At 29.7% G+C, this 11,149-nt stretch overlaps 2 protein-coding genes across 3 annotated transcripts in view; one reads left to right on the top strand and one right to left on the bottom strand.

The window, feature by feature from the left end:
• Nucleotides 1–272, bottom strand: part of LOC117181383 (WD repeat-containing protein on Y chromosome) — an 88,444-nt gene extending 88,172 nt beyond the window's left edge. The window contains 1 exon segment of the mRNA XM_033373986.1: nt 56–272. Coding sequence (XP_033229877.1) covers nt 56–87 — 32 coding nt within the window. The 5' untranslated portion in view covers nt 88–272.
• LOC117181382 (tetratricopeptide repeat protein 8) overlaps nt 1–10,987 on the top strand; it is an 11,865-nt gene extending 878 nt beyond the window's left edge. The window contains exons 1-9 of one of the 2 annotated variants that reach the window (XM_033373983.1): nt 1,031–1,175; nt 2,116–2,308; nt 2,462–2,594; nt 5,257–5,401; nt 6,569–6,817; nt 7,125–7,300; nt 7,362–7,533; nt 9,846–10,052; nt 10,280–10,987. In XM_033373983.1, the coding sequence (XP_033229874.1) occupies nt 1,071–1,175; nt 2,116–2,308; nt 2,462–2,594; nt 5,257–5,401; nt 6,569–6,817; nt 7,125–7,300; nt 7,362–7,533; nt 9,846–10,052; nt 10,280–10,396 (1,497 nt within the window). In that variant the 5' untranslated portion in view covers nt 1,031–1,070 and the 3' untranslated portion in view covers nt 10,397–10,987. Of the gene's footprint in view, nt 1–1,030; nt 1,176–2,115; nt 2,309–2,461; nt 2,595–5,256; nt 5,402–6,568; nt 6,818–7,124; nt 7,301–7,361; nt 7,534–9,845; nt 10,053–10,279 lie in introns of those variants that run through there. The other variant, XM_033373984.1, reaches the window with a different exon arrangement.
• Nucleotides 10,988–11,149: the final 162 nt, after the last annotated feature.

Here is an 11,149-nt window from a genome sequence, read left to right as displayed (position 1 = left end):
TGAAAGTTTTTATACAAATTTCTAATTTTTTAAAAACCATTTAAAACCAACTAACCTTGATCGATGTACTCTAGTTGGATAGTCCATTTTATTTTTAGGGAGTTTTGAAAATTCGAAGTACTCCTAATGTCATTGAAGAATGATTTATATTGATCGATATTAAGTTTAGTTTTAATTATGTGTTACCTTATAATATCATGATTCTAATTGTTTGAGGTTGTATTTTTCCTGGTCACTTCTGATTAGGTATTTTCACTTAACCAACAGCTAACTTCAATTCGTTTAGTGTTGAGGGAAAAACAATAGACCAAGTGCATAAGATGAAACCAAACCCCTATTTTGTTAATATCTTTGTAAAAACTATTTTTTATTGATATGATTCTATTTGTAAATTATTTTATATTTTATAAGGACTATTTAACTAAATAATGAAATAATAATAATTAGTAATTTTTTACGAAGATATTGCAAAAATAAAGTTTTGTCCCATGAATTTGGTGCCATGTTTTCCCCCTCAGCAGTCAGCATTCGACGACGAGAAGTTTTCTGGCGATGAAATGAATGGCGATGAAATGAAAATGTTGCTTCTGATTTCCTTAAAAAATAAACTACTCTACATAATTTTGAAAGATCAGGTATCTTGATCAAAAATTTGAATATCTTTTAAACTAGGGAATACAATTTTCTTTTTGGATTTAAAACTTATAATGTAGATTTTGAGAATTTATGATTATGAACTAAAGATGTTTTCTTTATCCTGATAAGAAAACTTTGTATTTAAATAATACTAATATTTCAATCTATTTTTCTCGTTTAAAATTTTTTTTTAACTTAACAAGAAAAATATATAAGTGACTCCATATAATATAATATAATAAAGTAATTTAATAACAGAGATTCGACCCAGTACTTCTATTCCAGGGAACAAAATAATCAATAAAATTGTCCGCGACATATGGCAGGTAACCACTAACAGGTGTAGGCAGTATTGCGTTCCACCTGCTATAGTAGAAAGACATTTTTCCCAAGTTAGTTATAAATCAAATGAAATATATAAAAAAATAATAGAAATGTCAAGGGAGTTTGCTCAAGCCCTTTTATTGTTTAGAAAAAGAAAGTTCGAGGAAAGTACTGCTGCATGTACAGAAATTTTAAGAAAAACTCCCCTCGATAAGGTACAATACTTGATTAAGATGTATTTAAGTCTTATTTAAAAATTTCTTTTCATTTGGATTTATTGATTATAATTTTTTTAATTTTACAGTATTTGGATTTTAAATTACAATGCTTTTGCAAATTAATCATTTTTGATAGGACGCGAAATGTTTGTTTTAATCGTAAAAAATAACATTAAAAATTAAAATGGTTTGAAAAACAACAGAAGGTACGAAACAAAAATTAATGAACAAAAGTTTTTCACACAAAAGGGATCTAAAAATTTGTCTTTAATCACTTTTTGAAAGGAGGCGTTACCTATTGTTTAAATCGTAAAAATAACATTGCAAATAAAAAATTCTCTCTTTAAAGATACAACATAAAATAAAAAAAAGCTTTTTAAAATTACAAAAACAAGACAATGAAAATTTCTCTGTTTAAACGTCAATGTATATTGTGAATTGTAATAATATACATATATTAAAACAATGAATTGTTGAGAATAGCTGAGAATAAAAATTAATGTAAATTGAGTCACAAATATTAAAATAATCAAGAAAAATAAAATTATTCTTTATTTTGAAATATTTGCATAAGCAGTTGGAGACTGAGGTACAGAAATAAATATAGTATACATTTGGTATAATAGAGTTGAACATAATGTAGAAAATTTCTTATTTTGGAGAAAATCGAGTGCGAAGCGCGCGATACTTGATGAGAATGTGCTCGCTAAAACCAAACGAGCTTTAACAAACGAGAATTCACAAAGACCAAATTAAAGTTGTCAATTCTTTGACCTTTAATTTGAAAAAGTTTGTAGACAAATGTGACGCGACCTAAGCACGCTTAACCTTGCGAAGGAATTGTCATTTTTTATTTTAAAAATCATAGTTTAGTGTCTTCTGTAGTATAAGTGATATTAACCAATTTTATCAAGAAATTAATTTTTTCTTAATATAGGCAGCATGGGTTTTAAAAATGCGAGCATTGACTTTACAAGTTTATGTAGACGATATTGAAGCTGAGGAGGAAGGAATTGCAGATACAGTTTTGGATAATCCTGCAGTAGCCAAAGTACCAAGGCCAGGAACTTCCTTGAGAAATCCTGGCACTGCAATTTCTGGTCAAGCTTTTCGACCAAGAACTCAATCTGGTACGTTGAAAAAGTGTTTTCATTCATTTTAAAGCCTAAAAATTAAAAAAAAACACATTTTTAAAGCAAATTAAAGTATATTGTAGTGTGGTTTAAACATTGAAAGTAATTAAAATCTTATCAACTGGTAATTATTGATTACTTTTTTTAAAGGAAGACCTGTTACTGGAGTTATTCGGCCAGGAACACAGTCAGAGTCAGCACAGAATCTTGAACAAGCTTTAAAAACCCCAAGAACTGGCATGACTGCTAAGCCAATCACTGCCAGTTCAGGACTTAATGTCAGGTAACATTTACAAGAATAATACAATATAAATACTTTTTCGGAGATAGTATTATTCATTAAATCTATCAAATCGTTTTACAAATAATATAAACTTTTAAATAGATATAACACAGACAACTAATAAGCATCCTACATGTGCGATTATTTACTATTGCTATGTATATTTTATGTACTAAATTGTATTGCATTGAAAAGGGATAAATTAAAATAAAAAAATATTAATATTAAAAAGTTTAAAAATACATATTTGTAAGTACTTAGGTACTTTACTTATAAGTTCTAATACTTAAAATATGTCAATATATCAGAAAATCACTGCTAATGGTTTACTGGCCACAAACCCTATGAAAACAATATAAAAACATATATTTTTTTAGATCTTAATATACTTATGCCTTAGAATTAAATGAGTGTTCGACCTCTCACGAAATATTTTCATACCTTTTAAACCTTTTTCAACATTTCTTAGAATACCTCGAAATCTTCTGCAAGTTCAGAAAATCCTATAAATTTCTCTGAACCCCCGCAACAATTTCTTAAAATAATTTAAAATACTTTGAGAAATTGTACAAATGCACCATAATCAATTAAAATTGTTTGAAAGCATATGAAATACTATAAGTTTTTTTAAGCATTTGAAGTTCCTTCTAATTTTTTGTACTGTTAAAATTACTTGAAATACTTAGAGTCTCACTGAAAAAATTGAAAATATTTGCAATCACTGGAAATCCTCTGAAAGTCAATAAGAGCGTTGAAACCAGGACCCAACCTCAAAATTGAATCACCTCATGATACTCGATAAATACTAGAATTACATCTTTTTTAGATACTAATTAGGGCCTATTTCTGTTTTAAATCAAATCTATATACGGAGAAAAAATGGTCTAATTCCGATAGTTTTTGAGTCAACTGTTGTTTTTTTCGTTGCTCTGGTTAAAATAAAAAAAAACGTTTGAGAGCAAAACTAATTAAATGAAGCAATTGAATTTTTAGGATGGGTTCTGGTTGAAACACTCTTAAAATGTTTTTGAATCCTAGGAAACCCCTAGAAATCTTTACATGTAAAATAGAATCATGTGCAATCTTTGAAATCTTTTCCAATAGTTCGACAATTCTTACAATCTTCTTAAATACATTGGAATCTCGAGATCTCTTGAAATCCCTTCAATTCTTATGAAACATATTGTAACCTGTTATAAAACCGTTAAAATCACTCTAAATCCATTTCAAGTCTTGTAACATGAGTAGCAATCCATAAAAATCCTATGAAATCCCTTGCAACTCTTTCATAGGTCATGAAACCTCCAAATATTATTGAGAAAACCTTTAAATATTAAAAGAAATTCCTTGAAATCCTTAGAAAATGCGTGGAATTTCTTTAAACATTTTAAAGTTTCATCAACTACAATTCTTTTGAAAGTTTATTGAAATCCCTTGAAATATCTCAAGATACTTCGAAAATACCTTAAATGTTTGAAAATACTTTAAAGTCTCTAGATATCTCTTGAAATTTCTTGCAATTTTTTGAAATAACTTTGAACCTTTAGAAGCTCTGTGTTAAGTATTTTTTAACCCATTGAACACTTTTAGAAAATCATTAAAATCTCTTTTAATACCTAAAAGTTTTCGAAAATGAGTTGAAATCCATACAAATCCTGTAAATTCCCTTAAAATCTTCACATGGGCCATGAAATCTTAAAAGATTCTTAGAAACCCCTTGTAATATTCTTGAATATCTTTTTCAATCTTTTTGAAAGTTTTGTGAAATCTCTTGAAATGCTTTGAAATACTTCGAAATACTTCGAAAACTCCCAAAATCTTTCAATGTACTTTATATGTTCTAAAAATCATTTAAATGTCGCTGGAACCCTTTAAAGTTTTGAGAGATACCCTCAAATACTTTGATCCCCCTTGAAAACCGCATGAAATCTATTTAAATCTCGTAACATCACTTGAAATCTTCTTAAATCGATTAAAATTCATAGATATTGTGCAAATATTTTTTATCTTTTACAATCTTTGTGGTCTATAGAAATTAGTAGCAATCCTTTAAAATCTTTTTAAATCCCTTGTAATCCCATAAAATTATTTGCAATTTCTTAAATTAGTCTAAAATCCCTTAAAATACTTTGAAATACTTTTAAGTTCGTCAAAGTCTCTTGAAATAACTAGAAAACTCTTAAAATATTTCGAAATAATTCGGAAAAGTTCAAATTTTTTAAACTTTGTAAAACCCAAATATATCTTCTGAAATTTCGTGAAATCTTTACCATCAAAGTAGATAATTATTTAAGATCTGCATATTTGCCAGAACAATGAATCTGAAAAGGCTCAAGAGAGCCTAAGACAATGAATGCGAGATTTTCGAGAAATTCTGTTAAGCAGCACTTTTGTTAGATAAGGTTTGGAAGCTTCTTTGGAGAAAATGTATTTTCGCGATAAAATACAATAAATGAAAATAAACTACAACAATCAGAAAATTGCAATTTTTTATACAAAATTTCTAACTCTTGTAAAATTTGGTAAAAATGACATAATTCCAACAAACACCTTTTTTCCAGTAGAATAATTTTTGTAATTTTCTAAAAGTTTGAATGATTTTTGGAAAAGCAATAAAATGAATATTGTAAATTTGCAGAAAAAAATTGTTATATTTTTTTAGACTGGGAACTGCGTCAATGTTAAGTGAACCAGGAGGACCATTTATTCAATTATCCAGACTGAATATTGCTAAATATGCAAGCGACGTAACAGTCGCCAAACCCCTGTTCGAATATATTTACTATCATGAACACGATCCATCAATCGTAAGTAGCTTCAAATAAAGAAATTCAATTTAGAGTAAATTGAATACCAAATGTCTCTTTTATGTGTAGTTAAAGTATTAAACTCTAATGACAAAATTCTTAGAAATAATTGAATAAATAAGGTGTTTCTGGGATATTAAAATGTCCCAAGTCGGATATTAATATTTTAATATATACTACTTGGGACATTTCAATATCCCAGAAGCGTCTCATATACATCCCGGATATCCTGAGAATGTCCCTGGGATATCCCAATATGCCTCGAAAACGCTGGGAAATACATGCGATCAAATGAAGTATCCCATAGTCAGGGAAAAATAAAAAACGACTAAATTGATTCCCACCCCTTTCTCTCGGACCCATCAGTAGGTGTGATGATAAATTTTTGGATATTTTCTCTGTAATTACTAAATTCAGAATATTTTGTCTCAGTATGAAAACATGCAGTTTGAATTCTTTGTAAAAATTTTGTTGTTCGAAAGAAAAATTTGGTCATGAAAAATGTTAAGGCAGAAATATGAAGTTTGAGCGATTTAAAGAGTAATTTGCCAGTTAATTTGTTAATATTTTTCTCAAGAATCTAATACTTTTTTTTTTAAATTAGTAATGACATTATAAATATATTCTATAAGAGTTTATCTTGTGCTTGTATCTTGAAGAACAGTATTTTGAGTAACTTTTTATGAAAAAAGATACACCACATTTTTTACAAAAAAAAAAAATGAAAAAATATGAAAAAGAATCTAAAGTTCAAAGTCGTTCATCTCAGAAAAGTCTACAAAAGAATCTCTTGATACATTATTTTCTTTTGTGTTTTTTTCAAAATTTTCAGAAAAATATGAATAAAGTTGGATCTAATTGTATTGTTTTTAAAACAATACAAATTTTCAGCTAATAAAAATTAAAAAGAAAGGTTTATATTAGGGTGGGTTGAAAATATAAAATTTGTTCAGTTCACCATTAAATAATATACAAAAGTTACATTTTAGGGTAATGATCATCCGACTTTTTTTACGACATTATAATAGTCAAGTGCAATACGGTCATAAGGGTTAAATAATTCGATTTTTCTTAATTATTATTTGGTTTTTTGACGACATTGAATAAAGTTTCGAGGTAAGGTTGTAAACTTCTTGAATTAAAAACTTAACTGAAAATGAATAACAGGCATTAGACGTTGCAGTGCAAGCAAATAAATTCAGTGAATCCAAAGATTGGTTTTGGAAAGTCGCAATGGGAAAATGTTATTATATTCTTGGATTAACGAGAGATGCTGAACAACAATTTCGAACAGCTTTAAAGGAACACAAACATATCGACACACTTCTTCGACTTATAAGAGTTTATATTCGACTCGATCAACCATTAGCTGCTTTGGACATTTGCAAAGGAGGACTTGAATTTTTTCCAAATGATGTAAGGTCAAACATCGCTTTTTGATTTTATTAAATTCAAACGAAAATGAAATATGATTGTCTTTGTTTAATATCAAATTATTATGTTTTATTATTCAAAACTAAAGATTTGCAGTGTTAAAATGATTATGAATACTTCCATTCTGATGTTTTAAAACTCAAAGTTCTTAATATTTTTTTTTATATTTTAAAAATTTGTCTGTGAAATCTGCAGTTGCATGTATTCGATTTTAAAGCTTTCTAAATTGGAAACTCATTAGTTCCTAAAGTTTCAATAGAAGACATTTTTAAATTTCATTTTTTTAAAGGTTTCAATATTAACGGAAATGGCTCGTCTTTATGAAGGTTTAAACAATACAGCTTTGTCAATGAAGTATTACAAAATAGTCGTACGAGAGAATGCTTGCGATACAGAAGCGATTGCAAGCATTGGAATGTACCATTTTTACAATGATCAACCAGAATTAGCACTTCGTTTCTACAGGTGAATTTTAAAATATAAATATAGATTGGATTTCAAATAATAAACTAAATAAAATTTTCAGGAGACTGCTTCAGATGGGAGTTCATAATGCTGAGTTGTTCAATAATTTAGGCATCTGCTGTTTTTACTCGCAACAATTTGATCATACCATATCTTGTTTTGAAAGAGCAATCAATCTAGCAACAGAAGAAAATATTGCTGATGTATGGTACAATATTTCCCACGTTGCGATAGTTAGTTAATCTTTAAAATAATTTTGGTAGATTCTGAACATTTTTTTCCAAGAATATTTTTAAACTTAGAAATAATTTAATGTTTGAGGTTTTAATGTTAAGAATTACTTATGTTTTTTTCTAAATTCTGTAATATGCATTATAAGGATGAAAACTGAATGATACATAGAGGAAATAGCTCGAATATGGCACACCAACTCCTTTTCGATGGATTGCCGGGACTCAATGTACCGAAATTGAATGAGTAATAGGTCATTCGAAAGGATATTGAGAAACCTTTCGAATGGTAAGGTTGATTTTTCTACATTACCAGGGGTTCTTTTTTAAATAAATATTTTCAAAAAAACGTGTTTTTCGAAAATCGAAAAAGTGTGGCTGGAATATGGCAAACCTAGACAAAAATCAAAATACACCAAAAATAAGCAAGTTAAAAGTGTGCAAATATTAATTAACATAATTTTGTATAATACAATATACAGCGAATTTATTGACAATAGTTGCAAATCTAGAGGGCTGATCATGCTCCACAGCAACAATTCTGGGATCATTTGTTGCAGGTAGTGCATTCTACCCAAGATTTCTTCTCTGGCAAAGTGTAGGATCCATCGCAGAAAATGGATTCAGTAGATAAATACATGAACCTATTCTTGTTAACATTCAGAAAGTTGAATAATTTCTAACTGTGATTTTTTGGTAAAAAAAGTGTGCCATATTCGAGGCACTACCTACAAATTATTACTGTCTAAAAAACATAACCTTTAAAGAGAAGCATCTCTATATCTCCTTTGCAGTACTATTATACTAACCCTACAGCATTACTATAAACGACATTTATTAATAAAATTCCATTCAAAGGATAAAAAATAGACATTTAAGGCTCATTTAAAATGAACTTTCCAATAATGCACAGCGAACAATAAAACTTACACTTTTTCTACAATACTAAGCAGCATTCAACTCCTGCTACTGGCAGTCTGATAAGTCCCTGAAAAATGAAACACGGAGACGTTTTTTTGGCCAAAATCGGTTTTATTTTTCAACATACTCTCCTTTTAGGTCGATACAGCGAGTCCAACGAATTTCTAACTTTTTGATACCGTCCGAAAAGTACTCGATCGGGAGTTCTCCAAAATACGCCTCAGTTTCAGCTATGAGCTCATTTGAGTAAAAACGCTTACCGGTGAGCCATCTCTTCAGGTTAGGGAATAAGTAATAGTCGCTGGGGGCCAGGTCTGGTGAATACGGTGGCTGAGGAACCAATTCGAAGCCGATTTCATGCAGTTTTGCTTGTGCAACTAAGCATGAATGAACAGGCGCATTGTCGTGATGATAAAGCGGTTTTTTCTTCTTCAAATGCCGTCGTTTTTCGGCGATTTTGATTTTCAATCGGTACAATAATGATGAATGCTCCGGTTGTGGTTTTACCGTTTTCAAGATAGTCCACGAATATTATGCCATGTGCATCCCAAAATACGGAGGCCATAACCTTTCCGACCCATTGTTGCGTTTTTGGACGCTTCGGAGCACTTTGGCCCGGTGGAACCCACTGTTTTGCCTGTTGCGTTGACTCAGGAGTGTAGTAGTGGATCCAGGTTTCATCCATAGTTATGAATCGGCGCAAAAACTCGGTCGGCTCACGCGAAAATAATACCAAATTCTGCTGGGAAGTTGTCACACGAATTCGTTTTTGGTCCACTGTGAGCAAACGCGGCACCCATCGCACGCAGAGCTTCTTCACGCCCAAAACTGAATGCACGATATTGCCCACGCGTTCCAATGATATGCCTACAGCATTAGCTACCTCTCTCAATTTCACTTTGGAATCATTCAACATCAGATTTTTCCACATTAAAAAAAAACTCGGAGGTTAGTCGCTTCTCAGTGCTGCAACTTGTAAATGCGTAAACATAAATGGCTGAAGTTTTGACAGGCGTCATTGGAAGGATCAAGCTCGACGAAAATGGTTCACATTAGTGAATACTAATGCCATCTCTTAGAATTTTCAGGTACTTATCAGACTGCCTACTATTACTAACGGAGTACACGATTTAGTTTGTCAGAAATCCAAGTGTGCCATATTTGAGCCATATCCTCTACATCTATACATATAATTATATAAATATATAATATTATCTAAAATAGTTTTTATAAAAACTTTATAAATTATGTACAGTATACAAAAAGTGGCTATTCATTTCGAAATCTTTTTTATCTAAAAATAAATAAGATTTGTCCTCTTTTAATCTTCAGTTTAAAAATGTTTAGTTTCAATTTCATGGATTAATAGAAGTTTTTAAACATATTTTTTTCAGTCTATAGGAGATTTAGAAATGGCTGACGAGAGCTTGAGACTATCAATTGATGCTGATAACAGACACGCTCTCGCATATAATAACCTTGGAGTTTTGGAGATTAAAAAAGGACATGTAACAGCAGCCCGAAGTTATTTTCATGCGGCTGCAAATATTGCTAGTTATTCTTACGAACCGCATTTTAATACTGCACACCTTGCCTATGAAGTAAGAAGCCTAATGTTTTTTTATATTAATTTTATTTATTCAATCGAAAATTTTCTAATTGTTATTTGAGGCTGAGAGATTTATAATGTCTAACTTTGGAATCAAAAACCATTTCTGTTAGAGTTTTTTTTCTTCTAAGATTTAACTGAATACAATTATATTTAAATTGAAAATAAATGCAAAATAGAATTGAATCGAATTTAAAAAACCATTTTTATTTATTCCAGGCAGGAGATTTACAGACAAGTTACAGCGCAGTTAAGAGATCCTTAAAAGCTTACCCTGATCACCGAGACAGTAACGAACTTCTCAGCAAACTAAAGAGATATTTTGCTTACATTTAAAATTTTTATTTCTAATTCAAATTATGGCATCTTTTAAAATTCTGAGATGAGTTTTCAATACTACGTTAGTGCTTCAAACTTCTTTCCCGTGTTTTTTTTTTTGAGAAGATAACATCGGCTTCATTTTTAAAATCTTTTCTGCAATAAGTACGTTTATAATACATTGCCATGCTTATAAAAATATTCATTTTATATCCTGCTTCAAAGTTTAATTATTTCAACGGAAAAATTTGACATACAGGAAAAAGGTTGAGAGGTACTTGAATTCGAAGTCATAGCTGATTAAATAAGCTCGAAGGGCAATTCTAATAAAATAATGAAACCCACTTATCTATCGAAATGCTGCGTCATTGTTAATCATAAGTAAAATACAAATTTTAAAAACTTGTTCAAATTCTTGCTTGGATTCTTGTTTTTGGTTAAGAGATAAGTAAAAAGTTTTTGTATTTAAAGTCGACTGCATTTGAATGAATTTTCATTGTTATGTGCATAAAAAATATTCCGATCTAAATTTTCTTATTATATCATTCATGTGAAAGCCTGACAGTATTGAAATATTTCAAAAATATTGTTTCCGGAATTCGAAATCCAAAAATGGTGCATTGTGGGACCGAATATTTTGTTATCATAAAAGTTTTTGAAAATAAACTCTGTAAAAAATTTTCTTCGCGAATCACTTAGTTGATGTTCTTTAAAACGTTAGTTACAAAAAAAGCTCCTTAAAAATGTTAATTAACAATATTCAAGAACTAA

Source organism: Belonocnema kinseyi, chromosome 10 (assembly GCF_010883055.1).
Source record: "Belonocnema kinseyi isolate 2016_QV_RU_SX_M_011 chromosome 10, B_treatae_v1, whole genome shotgun sequence".
In the NCBI taxonomy this organism is placed as follows: Eukaryota; Metazoa; Arthropoda; class Insecta; order Hymenoptera; family Cynipidae; genus Belonocnema; species Belonocnema kinseyi.
This window is presented reverse-complemented; position numbering and strand designations above follow the sequence as displayed.